This window comes from Pteronotus mesoamericanus, unplaced genomic scaffold (assembly GCF_021234165.1).
Source record: "Pteronotus mesoamericanus isolate MK-2021 breed Mesoamerican mustached bat unplaced genomic scaffold, CSHL_Meso_final contig_90, whole genome shotgun sequence".
Lineage (NCBI taxonomy): Eukaryota > Metazoa > Chordata > Mammalia > Chiroptera > Mormoopidae > Pteronotus > Pteronotus mesoamericanus.
Genome location: NW_026555277.1, coordinates 42,834,378 through 42,855,071, shown reverse-complemented (window position 1 = coordinate 42,855,071; position 20,694 = coordinate 42,834,378). Strand labels below are relative to the sequence as shown.

General features: G+C 35.2%; 1 protein-coding gene across 1 annotated transcript in view; it reads right to left on the bottom strand.

Annotated features, from left to right (window-relative positions):
* Positions 1-20,694, bottom strand: part of PIK3C2A (phosphatidylinositol-4-phosphate 3-kinase catalytic subunit type 2 alpha) — an 85,900-nt gene that overhangs the window by 21,472 nt on the left and 43,734 nt on the right. The window contains exons 7-17 of the mRNA XM_054586035.1: positions 19,451-19,530; positions 19,256-19,319; positions 11,718-11,861; positions 10,398-10,446; positions 10,103-10,313; positions 8,199-8,321; positions 7,234-7,401; positions 3,623-3,734; positions 3,087-3,232; positions 1,329-1,517; positions 513-606 (exon numbers count right to left, since the gene is read on the bottom strand). Coding sequence (XP_054442010.1) covers positions 513-606; positions 1,329-1,517; positions 3,087-3,232; positions 3,623-3,734; positions 7,234-7,401; positions 8,199-8,321; positions 10,103-10,313; positions 10,398-10,446; positions 11,718-11,861; positions 19,256-19,319; positions 19,451-19,530 — 1,380 coding nt within the window. The remainder of the gene's footprint in view (positions 1-512; positions 607-1,328; positions 1,518-3,086; positions 3,233-3,622; positions 3,735-7,233; positions 7,402-8,198; positions 8,322-10,102; positions 10,314-10,397; positions 10,447-11,717; positions 11,862-19,255; positions 19,320-19,450; positions 19,531-20,694) is intronic.

Below are 20,694 nucleotides of genomic sequence, written 5' to 3'. Positions count from 1 at the left end.
TCAATGGCTGGTAAAGAAAAATAAAAGCTCAAGTCTGATTTGTTCTGAGAATCTAAAAAGTCAAAGAATTATAATTCAGATCTACATCTATATATCCACATTTATACACACATACATATATGAGGTCTGTCCAGAAAAAGTCCAACCAACCACTGTTACTACAACAAGAATGGGTTGTGCGCCATCGACATAACGCAGCAACTTACCTTCTGGTCTTAATCTTCAATTATCCTTTTCACAGGACATGTATACTTTCTAGATAGACTGTGTGTGGGGGGGGGGGCGTGTGTGTGTGTGTGTATGTACTCTGTGTGTGTGTGGGGGGGGGCGCATCTGGCAACAGCAGGAAAAAAATTCACTCAAAATCCAAATGCAATGCAACTCAACATTTCCACACTACAGAAGTACTTTTTATGAAAACAGAAAGGGGAATCTTTTAGCAAGTCCCCTACTCATAAAAATGGGGGGTAGGGGGGTCGTAAGAAGAGTAGGTACCCAAGTAAAAAACTCACCTGTACAAACTGTGGAAGAAGATCTGTCAGCTCATCATCACTAATAGCCTCGATCCAAGTCACAGCTTGGAACCTCACTTCCTGATCAGCAAATCTAGAAGAGTATCACAAAAATCAAGATTTGATGGTGACTGCTTTCTAATAAAGCTATATTTCCTCAAAACACAATCTAAATCTATTCCTGACAATGAATGCTCACTATTGTTCTTTATTCAAATGCAATCTGTGTCTTCTTCTTTTTTTCTTTTTTTTTTTTAGGAAGAAAATCTTACTGTGCTATACAAATTCTGTTAGGGAACTGGTTTATAAACCTTAAGCTTATGAAAATTAATTTTGGCCCACATCATAAAAATATAACAAATTATTCAAAATTTACAACCTAATTACATATTTAGGTTAGTTTTAAATATAAAATGCCTTTTTAATAATCTCAATGAAAAAGTATATTAGTAGCCCTGGCTGGTGTGGCTCAGTGGATTGAGCGTTGGCCTGCGAACCAAAGGGTTACCAGTTTGACTCCCAGTCAGGGCACATGCCTGGGTTGTGGACTAGGTCCCCAGTGTGGGGTGTGCAGGAGGCAACCACACATTGGTATTTCCCTCTCTCTCTTTCTCCTTCCCTTCTCCTCTATCTAAAAATAAATAAATTCTTTTTTTTTTAAAGGTATATTAGTAGAAACATACATTTACACATTTATATTGTATGGAACTGCTTTCATGTTAAAGCAAAGGGAAGTATTCCTGAAATATAATACCTTACTGGAAAAAATTAACAATGATAAAGCAATGCAAATAAATTCCATAATGATTAACTTACTTTGAATCAAGAAGCTCCAGTGCAGTCAGTGGGTATAATGGAGGCCACTGCTGAAGCAATGAGTAAATTTTGGCAAGATTAGCCCATTTCCAGTTTGGGGCACTTGCTAGTATTTTAGGAAGACAATTTGAATGTTTGAGGCAATAATAACGTTTCTCCCACAAAAAGGCTTTGTCTTCTTTAGAAAGTCTGCATACATAACAGGAACTAAATTACTTCTCAATGATATCATAATAACAGTTATAGTCTCAATGATTAAAAATACAAAGAAAACATTTATTCATTTTAGGACAGCCACTTGTTGGTAGAACCATTAATACTAATCTGGAATAGAAAAATGCAATGTACAGCAAAACACCACTAATTTACCCTAATTTGGGGAACACAAAGAAATCATTTTGCCTTGATAAAAGCCTTAGTTATGAAAATGAAGGATAATTCAGTACAATAAAAATTTATTGAGCTCTAACCAGATGCCAGACACTAGAAATCAGAGTTGAATAAGCAAAATCCACTCTAAGAGCAAGGATTTTATTCATTTTGTACAAGTAAAATCAAATGTCATGTAATGCACAATTGCTATTACCAAATTTTGGAGTATGATTATATAGCTCAATTGAGGGCTATTTAAAAAGAAAGAACTTGTTTTGGAGATTCTAATTTAATCTTAATGACAAATGTTTAGGTGAATGAAAGATTTCATTATTTTACTACCTATCCATCTACTTTTGTATCTATAATACACATGCTGAAACGTATTCATCTCAGTTGGAATAATGAAAAAATTTCAAATATTGAAAAAAAAGGGCAGAGGTGTCTCCATTCTTCTAATTCCCCTACCAGTGGCAAATGCCTGCACTTGTATCTTCTTCCAGAATCCACCTGTACAGAATCACGTACACAGGTGTATGCAGATATTTTCCCTTTAGTGGTAACACACTAATACACTATTCTGCTCCTTGCTTTCTTCATTTAATGTATCTGACACATTGGTACATAGCTAAAACTTCATTTTTAATAGTTACACAGTACTCTGTTGGATAAATGTACCATAATTTGATGCCCATTAATGGACATTCCCTATCAGTTTTATAATAAACCAAAAACATACTGCAATGAGTCTCCATAAGCAAATACAAAAGGGGTCTTTCCTCTAAGATATATAACCACCTGGAAGTGGAACTGCTAGGTCACAGACTAGACACATTGTGACCTTTATAGAGTTTGCCAAATTGCTCTCCAAAGCTTTTTAGAATTCTGCCAACAGTATAATCCCCATCTTCTGTATCTTCATCAATACTTTCTATGGTAAGACACTTTAATTTTCAACAATCTGATGTTTATGAAATGGTATCTTGTATCAATTTACATTTCCTTAATTACTGAGGGACTGACATCTTTTGAGACGTTTAAAAGACAGTGTATTTCTTTTCCAAAGAATTAATTATTTATGTTCTTTGTCTAATTTACCACTGAGTTGTTGGTTTTTCTACTGATTTTATACACTAAGGAAATTATCTATTGCTATTTACTATATATACAGTTCCCTTCTGATCACGTAAAAACTTTGACCTGTACAAATTTCTGAAATTTTTTGTAGTTATATAGTATTTATAGATAATTAAAAACAGATAAAGAAAACTTTCCACATTGAGAACATTGCTAAATCATGAACTAAATCAGGGCACTTAACAAGCTATTAACTTGAGCTTTACATTGTAAGAGATAACTAGGCAAAACAGAATCAAAGGAGCATACCCAAGTGATGAGTCTTTGTGAAGAATATCAAGAAGTTTCCCTCTTATATCATTTTCCAATGTTTCTAAGTTGTGTTGCTGTATAATACTTCTGTCAACTTGAGGAGTGGTATAAATGATATCAAATGTGGGAGAAGGAAAATCAACCTTAAAAATTTAACAGAATTTGTTCAATTACACCTGAACAGGCCACATATTTTCCACATTAGCTTTTTTCTCTTTGAAAACATTGATTTTTCTTAGCCACCAAGGTGAATTTTAGATTATATATTAAATTAATGTCCTTTTGCTGAAAGTGATTATGTCATTGGTAATTCTCAGTAGTACATATATTGCTTGGGATGGGTTACCAGGGCATATATTCCTGTTTCTCAGAAATAGGAAATGGTTCATTGGCATTTAAATTGAAAATAGACCCTAAAATTGAAACAAGATTGATTAGGCTTCTTTAATAACAACCCAAATCATGGTATACACACAGTTCTTATAAAAGAAATGTAAATATAAGCCTCTCCATATGTCAAGAAGTACCATTACCTGTAACACTATTCTTTCCATCACACATCCTTTTTTGGGGATTGTTCCAGGAATAGGGGTTATATGTGATGAAGTCCAAAGATACAGAAGCTTAGTTCCACATGTTAAAAACCTTCATGATGTAAACAGAAAAATACTGTGGTTTTTATTTTAAAAACTAATCAAAACTCACAACACAGTAATGAATTTAAAACATTAGTATTCAAACATTTATGAAACATCCTCTTTATAAGAACGTCATCTTTAAAAACATATCAGAAGAATCACTCTCCATTGTGTACTGATCTGTAGGTAAATGGATTACAGTGCGGGGGTTGGAACAAAGGAAGAGAGAATGAAGGAACATATAACTAAGGAGGAATGGGGTTGAGGACAGAACAGAACGCACTGTTCCCAGAACAAAGCGAGACTGGATTACAGAACTGCTCCCTCACTTTTACCATAAGAATAAAAATACATGCCAAAAAACCAGTACCTACTTCGTGACATAGCACCAATCATTTAAGAAGTTTTATCTGCGCCCTGGCCCATGGTCCAGTCTGTAAACTTTATCTCTAAAGGACCAGACAGTAAATATTTTGGACTTCCTGGGCCATACAATCTTTGTTGCAGAGACTCAATCTGCTATTATAGTGCAAAAGTCGCCATGAATAATACATAAATAAGTATGTGTTGTGTATTCTAACAAAAGTGTATTTACAAAACACAGGCAGGAGGTTGCAGTGTGTTGACGCTTGCCCTAGACAACTAGTTTATGGCCTACTTAAATTAAAAACATTTATCAACAAAGATATTGACATACCTTTACACAGAAATTTCTGAAAACATAAGATATAAAAGCAGAAAACTTCATTAAACTTGTTTATTTTATTAAAATAGCAAGTATCCTTTCCAAAGCTAGACTCTAGTCCTAATGTTTTCTCTTACAGGTTAACAGCCTTTAAATCTTTGACACATTGCAGTCTGTCTTTTTTAGACCTGTTCTTACCCCGAAATACATTATTTTAAGGTAAATTCCTATCACATTTCATCTGTAGATATTTTTATATATCTCAAAATGGTACAGTTTTATTCTAAAATAAGTACAATGTCATTACAATAATTACTTAAAATCATCAGCTATCTATCTAGTCAGTATTCAAATTTCCCAGATTGTCTTAAAAAATTTTTTAGTTGGTTTGTTCAAATAAGGATCCAAGCAAGGTATTTGCTTGATGTGTCTTTTTAAGTATCTTTAATTCGAGGGTCAACAAAACTCCAGCCTATTATCTGGTTTTATAATAAACTTTTATTATAACAAGACCACACATGAATTTACATACTGTCTATCGCTGCTTTTGCTTTTTTGACGAAGACTATATGATCTGCAAAGCCTAAACTACTTCTATCTGGTTCTCTTTACAAAGTTTGCCTACCCTTGTAATCTATATGCTCTTCCTATCTTTCTCCCCCTGCCGTTTGTTGAAGAAGCCAAGTCTTTTGTTCTGAGAATTTTCCTTACCCTGGATTTTACTAACTGCATTACTCTGGTCATTCAGCATGCCCCTTTATCGCCTATATTTTCTGTCGTAAAGTGGTAGTTAGATCTAGAGGCTTCATCTGATTTGGGTTTAGTTATCTGGCAAGAATAGTTAATACTTCGTAGGTGGTAGTGTATACTACTTTCTATGGCATTACATAAAGAGGCACACATTGTTTGGTTTCTCTCTGTTTCTGTGGTTTTAACATCAGTTTATTTAGGTGCTATGAGTCTAAACATCCAAATTATAAAGTTCCAGAAAAGCTAAACACTTAATGGTTTTAAGCAGACATTGATAATCATTGCTTAAATTAACAGTTCTCAAACAAGAATGATTTTGCCCTCAGTAGACATTTGGCAATTTCTGGAGACATTTTTGGCTGGTAACTGGGGTGTTACTGTCGTCTAGTGGGCAGAAGCCAGGGATGCTACCAGATATCCCACAATGCACAGGACAGTCGCCCATAACAAACAATTACCTGACCCAAAATATCAATAGTGCCAAGACTCAGACTCTGGCCTAAATCTAATGCTGACCTAAATCATTTCAGGGGGAGGTGCAAACTTGTGATATTCTATCATTCCATCTGCATGTATTAGCTGAAATTTTTCTATAAAAAAACTTTCTCACACCAATTATTTGGTAACCCTGAGATACAACTGTAAAGGAAAGAAAAGCTAAATGCTTGGTCTGTTTATTTAAAAATGAGTTAAGAGCTCATCTGTTGCTGAGGCTGACTGAAATGCCTCTGAGTCATCTGGCTTCCACAACAGTGACTTCATCGGGTTGTATGCAAGTTGCACCTTAACATAAATTATTTTAAGAATAATTTCAAGACCAGAATTTCCGATTTCTATACTACAGTAAATTAACTGAACTAAATAATTAACACTTTGTTTCTTTATATGTATTAATATAAAATCATCTTCCCTCTTAATATCTAAGTATTTTTTGAATGTTAAGTACTAACATTACCTAGATTAACTGCACTTGGCAAAGCCTCAAACTGAATGCCACCTGCCCACTGTTTCAACAGCAGAGTGTTGGACACAAACTAATTGTTTAATTATCACCTTACTCTCCTGAATTTTGAAAGAATGCTAAGTCCTTCACCTAAAAAAAAAAAATCTACTACTTTTTAGCTAAGTGCTGTAGAGCAAGTCACTTAAGCTCTCTGTAACAAATAAGGGATAATAACAACCTTCACGGGGTTGTTGTGAGGAATATAAGGACATGTACAGCACTCAGACTAGTAACACTTAGCACACAGTACATACTATGGGTTTATTACAGAGTAATATTGTTAAACAAAATAGGCTTAACTGCAAAACTTTAGAAATACTTTAATATGTTAATGTGCATTATCACGCTGCAAAATGTTACCATGTATTTTATGAAAGGTACCATCCCAAACTTAGTTCAACTGATTTTTTTTTTTCATTTAGGAAGACTGTTGATGGTCTCATGGAACATATTGTTACTAAAAACATAATTAAACTTGTCCGCTAAAAGGTCAGATAGATTACTGGCTATCAGTAGACAAAAATTTGAAAGGAATTTCTTTATCTCTAAGGATCATTAAGTTTCTGTGCCCATGTAGAACCTCTGGAGTTTCTACACGGGTACAGGAGGCCAGCAGCCCCTATCAGAAAGGGTAGATCAGTCAGGTAGTCAGGTAGGAAGGGGATAATGTTCCGCTGCAGATTCCCTGAAACTTGAGAAGTATGGGACAGGGATAAGAAGAAAAATGGAGTTGTTTTAGTAATATCAAGGGCATCTGAAAGACTAAGTATTATGTCAATAAAATGCTTCCAGAAAATGAGTTTTATAAATTAACTGATTGCTGCTTTTTTTCCTGAAACAGAGAGTGGCAAACAATCCTTTGACTACCCATATAGATATGTTTAAACTATAGCAGAATAACTGCTTTCCTCTGATCTGTGTCTCTGACATGACTTTCTTTTACACTGAAGAAAGTTAAGGCAGCTCATTACCTCATGCCTGTCGTCATTCCCCACCCTTTTCTCTAGCCAATTTTGATGCTGCCGATGTGTCCATAGAAACTCACCATCACAGCTCAGTGCCACTTACCGTTTAAAATCAAAAAGAGGTAAAGAAACTCTGCCCAAAGCTTCTGGCCTCTTTCTCTGCTTATTAGAATCAGGGGAACTTCCACTGCTCTGATTTAAAATCCCAAAAAGAGTAAGGTGAAGAAGAGATTCTAATGGCAATTGTGATATCTGGATGGGAAAAATAATTCTACAGGGGAAACAAAATGTATTAATAGAAAAAAACAAATCAGATAGAATATGAAGATTAATATTTCTAAAATTTGTTAGTGCATTTACTCAAGACTTGCAATGCTTGCTAATTTCTAGGCAAAACAATAGTAGTCATTTTTATTTTCTTTAGGAAAAACTAGATGTTTATGAGTATTTCTGATTCGGGATACATGTGTACACACATATATACAGACACATGTATATGTTTACCAGTTTCCTTTTTGGACACACACAGTCAGTAGCGGTCATTCTGAAGAACCATGAGATGGTTAAATGTTAACAAGAAAGTGACACTTTTTACCCTACATACATTTTGTATTACATGATTAGTTTCACAGACATGTGATTTTTGTAATTTAGAAAAATAAAAGAATAGGAAACCATTTAATAAATGTAGAATAAAAAGTAAAAAGTTCTGCAATGTCCTATCCACCCAAATAATGAAAGCCTTCCTTTATTGTAAAAACAGTATTTAAAAATACTAAACTAAGGAATGTTATATCACCTTTCTAGAGTATTTTTAACTTGAAAACATCTAGGAAGAATGCTATATTCCTGCAATTTAACAACTTCTGGATTTAAAAAAGTATTTAAGATTTTTTGAATCAAATTTTCTTCTGTTCTATAGAATTATATCTAGAAAAGACCTGAAGATATCAGTAAGAATTTAATGGATTTTAATGGAAATTGTAATAAAAATAAAAACTAGGATGCATACATGGAAAAAAGTAAATGGTATACTGAAAAAAATAAAAAGCCAGAAACTTCACTTACAGTTCATCCCATTTAATAAGATAGAAGAAATTCTTATAGGTGCCAACCTTCTTTGATTGAATAGGCTTAAAAAGATCCTTTCCATTGTGAGACAGGGAACATATCAAGTAGTATTTTTCATAACTGAGAAAAGAAAGAGTTTAATTTAATTTTTATTTGATAATACAATTTAGTTAACACAAATATATGTCATTAGCTATTCTTCCTAAAAGTGACTATTATCTGAAATAATTGGGTCATCATTCATATGAACTTATGGAAAAAGATCTGAAATTTAACAATTGCTAATGCTGTAAAATAAAGAGACATAGCAAAGGGAATACAGAAGGAAACATGTAATCCCTAGCTGCCAGTCTAAGGGGGCAAAATGATACCAACTGGAGACTGTACCTAAATTTTGTGCTCAGTTAGTTATTAGCTTTTGATTTTAGTTGAATGACACCAAGCAATTATTTTTAGGTAAATTCTAGGAAGAGAGAGTATAAACATTATCATCCGTAGGTGCCATTTTCCTTTGCTAAGCCACTGAAACAGAGTCAGTAAAGCATAAAAATCGTGCAGTAATCTGACTTGCATTGAGTCAGTCTTTATTAGGAGGCCTCCATCGATGAGAACAGATGCTTCTATATTCTCTCATTAGACAGCAATAATTTAGCTAATTGCCATAAGCACAGAGATGGTTAGATACAATCAGGCAATCTTGTAGGACAGAAGTCTTAGGCTCAATAAAACTGCATTCTGCTAGTATTCTAACTTACTGTTAGGCTTACACATTAATCACTTTGTTCATATATATAAATATATTTTTTTAAATCTACTGTCACTGGTTCACAAACACCCCTAGCTAATGATTCTAAAAGAATGAAATACCTTCAGACAGCAGTAGTACCCACTTAAATGCAAGTTCCAGGGGGGCAGAGTTTTGCTGCCTTTGTTTACTGCTGAATCTCTACTAGCTCGAAGAACACAGCCCACAGATAGTGCTCAGTAAGTATTTCTTTTTTTTAAAGATTTGTTTACATTTATTTATTTATTTTTAGACAGAGGGAAAGGAGGGAGAAAGAGAGGGAGAGAACCATCAATGTGTGGTTGCCCCTCATGTTCCCCTAACTGGGGACCTAACCTGCAACAAAGGCCTATGCTCTGACTGGGAATCGAACTGGCAGCCCTTTGGTTTGCAGGCTGGCACTCAGTCCATTGAGCCACACCAGCCAGGGCCTCAGTAAATATTTCTTGAATGAATTAATACACCACATTTAACTCATTTTGTTATGTTTTATATTTCATTTGTTTATTTTATATAAAGTTCAATGTAAGAGGAATTTGTGTTTGGTAACTTTTTATTGGGCATTATCTTATTTTATAGCATTAAGCTATTATAAAATTATTTACTTTAAACTATTCAACTCAGACTTTTCAGTTTATATTACTCACTTGCAAGTAAGTTGAAGTTGGCAAACCATGGCATTGACAAAAAAAATCCAAAAGAAAAAACCCGTATTAAAAATTATAGAAGACATCTGCTCTTGCAAACTTGAAAGCCTGGCAATCAGTAAACTATTGTACTAAAAGGAAAAACTGCGCTAACGTCTAGTCCCACTACAGTTTCAAATTACCCTGGTTTGAAAGGACAGCCAAAAGAATAGCAGTCATAAAGTAACTAATTTATTCATCAACATTTGCCCTTGTAAGTTTAAACATATTTCCTTGACTTTTTTCATGTAGTGGGAATGATATTTTTACTGGAACTGCTTCAAAAATCTCTGTAGTTTTTATGAAAACCACAAAGGTATGTGGTGAATCATCCACTTAAATACCAAGATAACAGTGGATGCTGACATTTTACAAGATTAGAATAACTGCTGGGTAAAGCTGTACATATTTTACTCTGTAGAGTTGCTTACTTTGATACCCAAGTACTTGAAATTCCATGTGCAGCAAAAATAGTAAACTGGAGCTGTTCCGTTGTGGTCCATGCTTCCTTGATGCTCCTGTTATTTTGGGCACAGTCTGCAGGACTCCTACCAGAATTTCCATGGAGTCTGAGAAGATCATAAATTGCTGCAGTTAATTGGCCCATGCTTACTTGAACAGGATTCTCAGAATTCAGTGAGCCTAGATGTAAAGAAACAGTTAACATAATTCTCTGAAAACGCAACAATTATTGCTATAATTTAAAGATCTTGAAGACATACATACCCCTAGTCGGACTCTTGCTAGTATCTCCCTCTCCAGACAGTGAAGTCACCTACGTACACAAACAAACCAGTCAAAAAAATGGCCCATGACATAACATAAAATGTTAATCTCTCATTTCAAAACTTTCCCAAGGGGAACCTCCCCAAAAGTGTCTGCGAAACTAATAAAACAATAAAAAAGTAAAACCCCCCCAACCAAATCAAGAGATGGTTCTTAATATTAAGAAAATCACAATACTATAATTTTATTAACCAGTGTCACCCAAAAAAATTTCACCAAAAAAGAAAACCATAGAGTAACTGAAAATTACTGTAAAATACACAAACTCAACAAAATGTGCCTCATTGAACTACATTAAGATTTGAAACACAAAGTGATAAACACACTAATACAGTATTTTATTTTCCATTAGTTGCTCTACTACTTAGCATGGTAAGAATGGCCTTAAAGAAACTAGAACTCCTTTACCTGTGTCTCAAAACAGCTCTGAGCTCTCTTCCTACTTTCTGCTCGTTGATCCAGCAAATTAACATACTGAATAGAAACCTCAAACATTAAGACCATGGTAGTTGATCACCTCCAAGTGATTTCATATATATTTTTAAATTTTTAAAACCAAGCACATAATAAAAAAAAAGAGACCCAAATTTTTATATACCATATGGACAGGCTCTCTGAGAATAAATGGATTAAGCTTTCTCTTAGATATTTGTTGAGGGGCATACCATCAACATAACTTTAAATTTATCGTGTCTTGCAACCCACTGTCTACCATCCATTCAGTAACAGCTATGAACATCCCTATGAACAGAATCAATTAAATACCCATGGAAATAGCATGGGAAGAGCTTTTACTAAAAAGCAATAATATGCTATCAAAAGAGGGCTCCTAACCTGTTCTACTGAAGTAGTAAGTCACTGCTACTGAGGCATATGGGTCTTCTCAACAAGGAGGTATAGTCCAAAATAGAACTTCCCTTATTGGCGGTCATGGACATTTCCACCCAGGGGGAGAAACAGCATCTACTACTGTCCAGGTCCTTCAAGCTAACCAACTCATTGATGCCCGAGTTCCTGCTCTACGTACAGAAGGTTCACTGTCTGGCACCCACCTGTTCAACATCAATTCTTGGAAAGCTCTTCCAACCTCCTCTTAGGAATTCCCCACCTAACCAGGTAAGTCACCCAATCAACTCAAGTAAAAGCTAAAGTTAAAATGACATTGTGTCCAGAAGCAAAAATCTGCCAGTTTAAGTGACAGATGCCCCCTTTAGTACGTAGCTGCATGTAATAAAATGCTAATTACTTAAAAATACTCACATCAGCACTTTTGCTCCTTGGAAGATTAACCGCTCTCTTTAGCTTCTTTACTGATTCTGTAATGGCAGGAGTCTCTACACCATCTAAAGCACTACAGATTTTTCTTACAGCTTTAATAACTTGATCTACTGCTCGGTGTTGGTTCTTTAAAAATAAAAAATAAACAAACGTAAGTATTTGGAATTTAAACATCAATTTCAGGAATGAAGTCAGAAACTAGACATTGGTCAGATGTGCCTAAGAATAGACGTTCTTTACTCTTTTGCGATGAAAAAGAAAAGAAACAAGGTTGCATTTCGATTACATAGTTTAAAGTAGAAAAAAGCAGGCCTGGTAAATTTTCACTTTGCCTAACAAAATTTTTCATGTGCAAATGCCATTAATTTCATATTAGCAATAAATTACTAAATCACTAAAAAAAATGAAGTTATCTTTTGTACATAATTTCCACATTGAAAACATCAACCCTTCTCTCCCTCCAGCAAAAATTTGATATCAAAAAACAAGTTCTTTAAAGGCTGGTAACATATTAATAACATTGGGCAACAATTACTAGAAATGAGTCAACTTTTAAACATTATTTGCATTTATACAACCATCATTTTTAAAGTTCTATCTGATGGAAAAAAACTTCCTTGAGGACAATCCCTATGAACTATTCAACCACAGTTGATTTCACTATGATTCAAAAGTATACACGTACAAATACATAATAAAATCATTTACCTTATGAGAATGACTTAAAAATACTTCTCCATTCCCCCATCATCATCCTAAAGTATACACCTCATTAAGAAACATTCTTATAAAATGCATCAATCCATCAAACATTTATACCAAACTTGCAAGCCAAGTACTGTTAGAATGGGCTGAAACTCAGTACTGCACTGTTCTTTAAAAATTTAAATTTTTCCACCCTTGAAGCTTGGCTACTATAAACTGAATGTTCCCTTCATCTCCATGCTTAAATGAAACCACCTCATTTTCTCAAATACCCAATTACCCGGCTGTCCTCAGAACCTGAAGGTTTATTATCTAGCTCACTCACCATCTTTGCTTCCTTATATTGCTGCTTACTTTTACTCCTCCACCTTCACGCAAAACCTTCCCAGTTTTAAGGCTCATGCCATTTTTCCTGTACTATTCTCCATCATTTTCCTGTGCCAACTATCAAATTATTATGCATCAGTTTCAAATCTACGTTTCTTTGCACTACTTTGTGTTACTGGAGCTACTAAACATTTCTCCTTTGCAAGCAGGTACAACGTTAGGATCTGTCAATAGAGGGCACCAAAGGGACACCCAAAGGCAATGGCAGCAGAAGGTACCTCTCATCAGGGTTCCAGCCCTCCATATTCTAAATTCAGGGTAGGAGCCCAGTGATCCTCAAAGGCCAGTGCCAGCTGCACTTCCAGGCCATGCTCTCCCAATCTGACAGTTGTAGCAAGTTTCTTTGCCACAGGGAACCTGTGCATTCCTACGACAGCCATAAATTTCAGCATAGGGTGAGAGAAAGAGTTCCTTCACTATCCACTGTTCCTCAACCTGGAGATGATAGTAGCTTTTTTGCACCTGTTACTTCAGCACCCCTTTGAGCAGGAGTGGCTTTTTTTAAGGCAGGAGAGTAAATATTTCAGTCTCTGGGGCCGCACAGCCTGTCACAATTCAACTCTGCTATTAGGGATGAAAACGGACATGGATAATTCATAAATGAATAGGCATGGGTACCTTCCAATAAAGCTTTATTTATAAAAACATGCAACAGACTTGATCTGACATGTCAATAATATACAAACGTCTGCCTTAGAGTCCTCTTTAACCCCTTGTAATAATTAACTACCTTTTACTAATTACTGATTTTTCAAATTTCCCTGTTCAAATAACTAGTGTTAGTTCCTACCTCCTGACTTGGCACTGGCTGAGTGATCTGCCTTGCCACTGACATGCGGTCACTTCCCCCACTGCATGCTGAATTTTTGTTCTGGTCATTTATCTGAATTTCTACCCTACATCCTATGATAATCCTCAGTTACATAAATGTCTATGTGGAAAACACAGTATCTTCAATCCCAAAACTGTACCCTATCAAAATCTCATCTACAATATCATACTCTGATCATAATCCCCTTTGTTCTAGCCCTCACACCCTCATTCTGACAAAACCTGTTCTTTGAGACCAGAAACTTCTCTGCCTGATAGCTGAGTACTTCTAACAAATCTCACAACCATACAAATTCAACAGGCCCCGATTTCAGCAGGAACCTACCTGCCACTTAACATTCCTTTTACCTGCCCTTGGTCAGCTCTCTTTCCCTTTCCCTTTAGAATATAAAGCCAAACCATTATTGCTTGTCTCAAAACCCCTACTGCAACTTTAACTTCATTTTATTAAAATAAATTAACATCTTATCTCTAGAAAGCAAAGGTGAAGAGGAATGAAAACTTCTGCAACTTCTTGACCTCCCCCGACTCCTACAACCTACCACACAAGAAATTAAAACATATATACACACAAAGACTTATATATGAATGACTATAGCAGCATTATTTATAAACAAAAACTGAGAACATTCTAAATGGCATTACTAGTTGACTGGATAAACAAAAAGTGGTATATCCATAGAAAGTATTGAGCAATTACAAAAGGAACAAACTATGGCTACATCCTACAACTTATATACTACAACATGGACAGAGCTTAAAAATAGTACAGCATAAGAAAGAAATCAGATATAAAAGATTATATAGGATATGATTCTATTTACATGAAATCTCAATTAAAGGCAAGTCCATCGAGACAAGGACTAGAGCAGTAGTTGTTTGAGGCTGAATGGGGAATGACTGCAAAGTAGCACATGGAAACTTTTGGGAGTAATAAAAATGTTCTAACTGGATTGTGGTAATAATGATACAATTCTATTCATTTACTAAAAGAATCACTAAATTGTAGATATCCAACGGGTAGATTTTACGGTATATAAATTATATCTCAATAGCCCTGACTGGTGTGGCTCAGGGGATTGAGCGCCAGCCTGTGAACCAAAGGGTCGCTGGTTCGATTCTCAGCCAGAGCACATTGCCTGCGTTGCGGGCCCAAGAGGTGGTGCATGAGAGGCAACCACACTGATGTTTCTCTCCCTCTCTTTCTCCCTCCCTTCCCCTCTGTCTAAAAATAAATAAAATCTTTCAAAACAAATACCTAATATCTCAATAAATCTATAAAAATATGGAAATTAATATCATAAGAGTTACTATTTTAATAATATGGTCAGTGAAGAGCTCTCAGATAAGACACAAACCTTAAAGAATTGAAAGATAAGCCATGCCAAGTACCTGGGGCAAAAGCATTAATGGAGGGAAAAGCAAAAAGGCCTCAGTTGGGGAGCACACCTACTGACTGCCCAGAACAAAGAAGGAAAGGGGTATGAGGCGAGATCAGAGAGGTGGGGCGTCAGGATGTGTAAGGCCTTGAAGCCAAAATTAGGGCTTTGAATTTTACTAAGTTAGCACACAAACTTGTGAGCAAAAGAGTGACGTAACTTACCATTTTAAAAGGTTTTAAGATAGAGAGATAAAGAAACTGGAAATTGTCATGGCAATGTGGTTTTGGCTGTTGCATGTTGGAGCAGTGGCCAGATTAAGGAATTTGGCAGTATTCATAAAAATAAAAAGGAGGGTGTTTAACATGAATAGGGTGTAGAACTGAGGACTCAGTATTTTGTTGCTGGAAATTTGGTTTTGGTTCCACCAATCCTGTCTAGTACAAAGTGTTCTCTCTGGCATTCAATTGATGGAAGAAATAAAACTTATCTATATTTTTTTAAAAAGGGTTTCTATTCATCTTTTCAAAGAATCATCTTTAGGCTTTGATTTTCTTTTATTTTACATTTGCTTTCTGTGCTTATTTTTTCATGTCTTTAAATCTTTTACTTTGTAAAAATTTTATATTTATAGAAAAATTGTAAAAATAGTACAGAGTTATTGTACAACAAGGAAGCTAGTTTTAGTAACTTCTTACGTATCCACAATGCATTTGTCAAAACTAAGATATAACACTGGAACATTACTATTAACTAAACTGCAGACTTTATTCAGAATTCACCTGTTTTTCCATTAATTTTCTTTTCCTCTTCCAGGATGCAATCTAAGAAACCACATTGCATTTAGTGACTTATTTTTAAATGATCATTTTGGTTACCTGTGGGAGATGGACTATATAAAGACAAGCAGAAGCTGAGAGACCAGTAAGGAACTACTGTAACTGTTGTAACTGACAAGGACTGTAGCCTTGGTAGTGATAAAAAGTGGTCACATTCTTAATTTTTGGGGTGGAGCAGACAGGAATTAGAGTGAATGTGGATGTGAAAGATCTTTTTCTTGAGAAATCAAATATGATTGCAAGGTTTTGGCCTGAGCAAATGGTAGGACAGAATTGCCATTTATTGAGAAAGGGAATTGTGATAAATAAATATAAAGGATAATATAAAAAAAATCAGTTTTCTAAATCTTAAATTTGAAATGTCAGGTAATAGATACCTGAACGTGGAGCTGAGAAGAGTTTCAGCCTGGAGATATAAATTTGAACCATGAGTATATGCAGGGTATTTAAAAACATGAGATTAAGTGAGATCACCTAGGCTGTAAATGCAGGAAGAAAGGAAGAGGTCCTTGACCTGAGCCCTGAGGCATTTAATGTTAGGAAGCCAGGAAGATGGAGATCAGGCGGAAGCTACAGGAGAGAGTGAGAACAGGACACTGGAAGTAGAAGAACCAAGCAAGTGGTATCCCAGAGGTCATGTGAGTGTTTTAAGAAGGAAGAAACAATCAACTCTATCAAACACTACGGAAAAACTGAGAAAAATAAAGACTAATAACTTATTACTGAAAACATGATCATGGAAGTCCTTTGTGATCTTAATAGTGCAGTTTAGGGAAGTGCTGAGATTGAAATCTTAACTGGAGAGGTTTCATAAGAGAATGAGAAGAGGAAATGGGAGCAGCAAAAACAGTAACTTTCAAGAGTTCTGCTGCAAGGGAAATAAAGAAGTGGAGTGGTTGCTGCAGGGACATGTAGACTTTCTTATTCAACATGGGAGATATATTCAGGGCTCAGTCCTTGAACTCTTTTTCTCTACCTGCAATGGTGATCTCATCCAGTCTCATGGCTGAACATTACCATTTATAGTCTGCTGATTCCCAAGTTCATCGTCGTCTCCAGCCTGGACTTCCTCCATTAAATTCCAGATTTATATCCAACCATCTACTCCACATCACTATTTGGATGAATAATAGTCACACCAAACATAATGCCCAAAATTGAGAACCAGATCTCCCAAAACCTGCTCTTCTTACAATTTTTCCTGATCTCACTAAAAGGCAACTCCAAAGTTTCAAATGCTCAGTTAGAAAATCTTGGAGTTACACTTCATTCCTCTCTCTCATGCTCCACATCGAATTTCTCAGTAATAAATCATCCTAGCATAAACTTGAAAATATTCATAGAATTCAACCCCTTCTCATCACTTACACTGTAATCACCCTGCTCCAAACTATCATCGTCTCTTCTGTGGTTAGCAAAACATCTTAAATGATTTGTTTCCACCCCTGCCCCATCCTTCATTCTATTCCAGCTACAAAGACCTTAAATACACCACGCGTACTCCTCCTCCAGATAACCAGTAACTGTGATTATTCTAAACTCACACCAATCATTTCTGGCATTAAAAAAGAACCTGAGTTCTTTGACCTTGACATGGTGGTGCTTGACTCTCACCTGATATGACTAGGGCTAAAAAAAAAGCATGTTATGATATTCTTCATTGCAACATGCTGTACTGGAGGGAGCATGGGTCTAGGAACTATGTGGCCCTATCTTCTGCTTAGCTGTTATGTGGCCTTGGAGAACTTTCTTAGCATTTCTGAGCCTCAGATTCCTCAATTATAAAATGCAGTGAAAACCAATGTTGTAGGCTATGGTGAAGAATGGAGATAATGATATAGAGGATTCAACACAGTGATGCTGCTTCATAGATGGTTCACAAATGATAGCTATTATTATTATTTGTTATTACAGTCAGGAAAATAGTACTTATATACTGTATAATATGATTCCACATAATCTGTTTTGTGAGTTCTAATGATAATTCTACATTAAAACTGGTATACAGATCAACAGCATATAAAGTAGATATACAACAAGATTTTTAAAATCTAATTGATTTACAAGGTGAGGTGGAATGCTATACTACCATTACCATTGATATTTATTCTGATGACATTAGATTTGCAATTGATCAGAGCTGAAATATGAAATGTGAAAGTTGGGAAATCTTTGAGGGATAAGAATATATAAATCAAAGAAGAACATTCATTTTGTTTTATGTAACAAAGTTTGCATTTAGTGCACCTTTGTGGCATGAAAATGTTAATGCAAATTCCAAAGTCAAAAATACAATATTAAATATGCAAAATAAGAAAAAAGTGGACTGGAGGTGCACTGTCCCTCCTGGGAGCACACGTGTCTGTCCCCTCCCATCCCAGCTCCCCGCCGACCAGCAGTGTTGCCTTTAACTTCCTCTCCTAAGCTCCAAAGGCTCTTCTTTAGCTTCTGTAACTTTCTAAATAAACTTTCTCTTATAGTTTAGAAAAGAAAAGAAAGTGGAGTGAGTATGGCCCCCTTATCTAGAGAATAAAGTAAAACACTTTAACATGAACTATAAGGTGGTAACTTAAGGTCTGCCTTCACTTCACATTTTGTACTCTGTTACATAAGTGCTTATACTTCCACCCCATGTATCACATCTGTGTTTTTGTTCCCAACTACCTTCTAGCTAATGCATACTGTTTAAGACGTCACTCAGGCAACATCTTAACCCTTTCTTGAACCCTTAGGTTGACAGAAGTGTCCTTTGATCTCCCAAAGAACCTCAATGCATACCTCTACTTTACATTTAATACTGAAATTTTGTTTAAATCCCCATCACTAGTTTTAAATTCCTGGTAGATGAGGACTAGGTCATTAATTTTCATAACTCCAATAACTAGCATATAATAAGCATTCAATAAATGCTTTTTTGAATTACTAAGAACTGAGGGTTCTTAGTAATAAAGCTGAAGTAAGAGTAGGCATGTTGACTAAACACTACTGACAACTTCGGTGAATAAGCTGGGTCAGAAAACAAGCCATCAAACATCAACTTCAAGAATATGGTTTAGCCCTGAGTGGTATGGCTCAGTGGGTTGGGCATTGTCTTGCAAACTGAAGGGTGCTGGTTCGACTCCTGGTCAGGGCACATGCCAGGGTTCTGAGCCAGGTCCTCCATTGGCGTGAGAGGGAACTGATCGATGTTTCTCTCCCTCTCTTTGTCCCTCCCTTCTCCTCTCTCTAAAAATAAATAAATAAAATCTTAAAAAAAAAAAAAGAATATAGTTTAAATAGCCCTTCATCAGTATTTTATCCAACACCAACACTAGTATTTAAACCAGGACAGAGACAAGAATCTTTAAGTCATCATACCAAAATGTGAATTAAGACTTACCTCAACTTGAAGAGCCAGCTCCACTTGGTTGTGATAAGAATCTAAAAGTTCTTCAATAGGGTGTCTGAAATAAAGAATAGTTATTGTGGCTGAAGGATACTATATATAAAAATTATTGTTTTATTTGCCAAAATAAATGTATTTACATCCAAAATAAAGTATGAAAAGCTGCAATTAAAGCTTTAGATGTCAAACCTTGTCGTGACTTCTTTATAAGGTTTTTCTATTTGATGCAGGTGTTTGTTTAAATCCACAGGTGTTTCATCATCTTCAGCCTAAACAAACATATATACACAAATGTTTACACACAAAAAATCAAATCTATTCCTTGGTCTTACTATTGCCAAGTTAAATATGGTTAAGTGTATGATCAATTCTAGAAGCTAAAGTGATTTTTCAGAACAGAGGGAAATATTATCAGGATTATAAATATTATTTATAATTGACTCAAAAAAAGTGAATATTCTGAAAATTTTTAGGTAGAAAAACGTAACGTTTTTAAGTCCGGTTTCTGATATATAAATAGCTCCCAAAGCCAAAAACTACTTCTATTCTATATACAGAGACTGGGAAGCTAAAAATACTTTTAAAAGATGGCTGAGAGCCAAATGAAGGTGGGTGGGAAACAGATGGGAAAGAAATCATTTGAATTTCCGCGTTTTCTTTCAATGATAATCACTACCCGCTCCACCTTACCACCAATAAATGAGGCACTAGTCTCTCCTACCACAAGTCCTTACTATGTAAACACTCAGGAATATCATTCCTTAAGAAATAAAAAGAAAAGTTACTAATGACTGCTAAAAAATAATGAATTTTGTAAAATAGTTTCCACTCAGTTGAAATAAATGCTACCTAACATAGCAGCAAAACCTAATAAAGAGAAAGTAGAAATGACTATTTTCCCACCCAAAATTCTACCAAGTGAATTTTCTTTAGATTAAAATCCAAGTGTGGATACAGCAATAAAATGGCCTCATTTTCTGCATGCTACTTTGCTTTAAACTAAAAAAAAAAAAAAAAAAGGACGGTACTTTTAAAACACAGAATTAGTTTTCATTTGGTGAAAAATAATGTATTTTTCTCAGTTTGGTTCAAAGGTCAATGTGGATCTTTTTTTCCCAAAAAACTGTATTAGTATTCAAAAATCTTTCCTTCTACCTCATTTCTCCTTGACTAGGACCTGACATTTTCATTCTTGTGTAAAACTATTACAAATCAAACTTTCATTCCTCCACTTTGATTTTCAAACAGGCTTTTTAGCTCTGAATAGTATGCTACCTAACCCTCTATGATTAAAAAATCTCCCCGCATCTGCTAAAAAGACACCTTTTGAGATAAAGAGTTCATCATTTCCAGTTCAACCCAGAAATCTTGGAGAATATACAAACTGCCAATCAGCTCATTAGCAGAATCATTCAGATTTAAACAAATGCAAT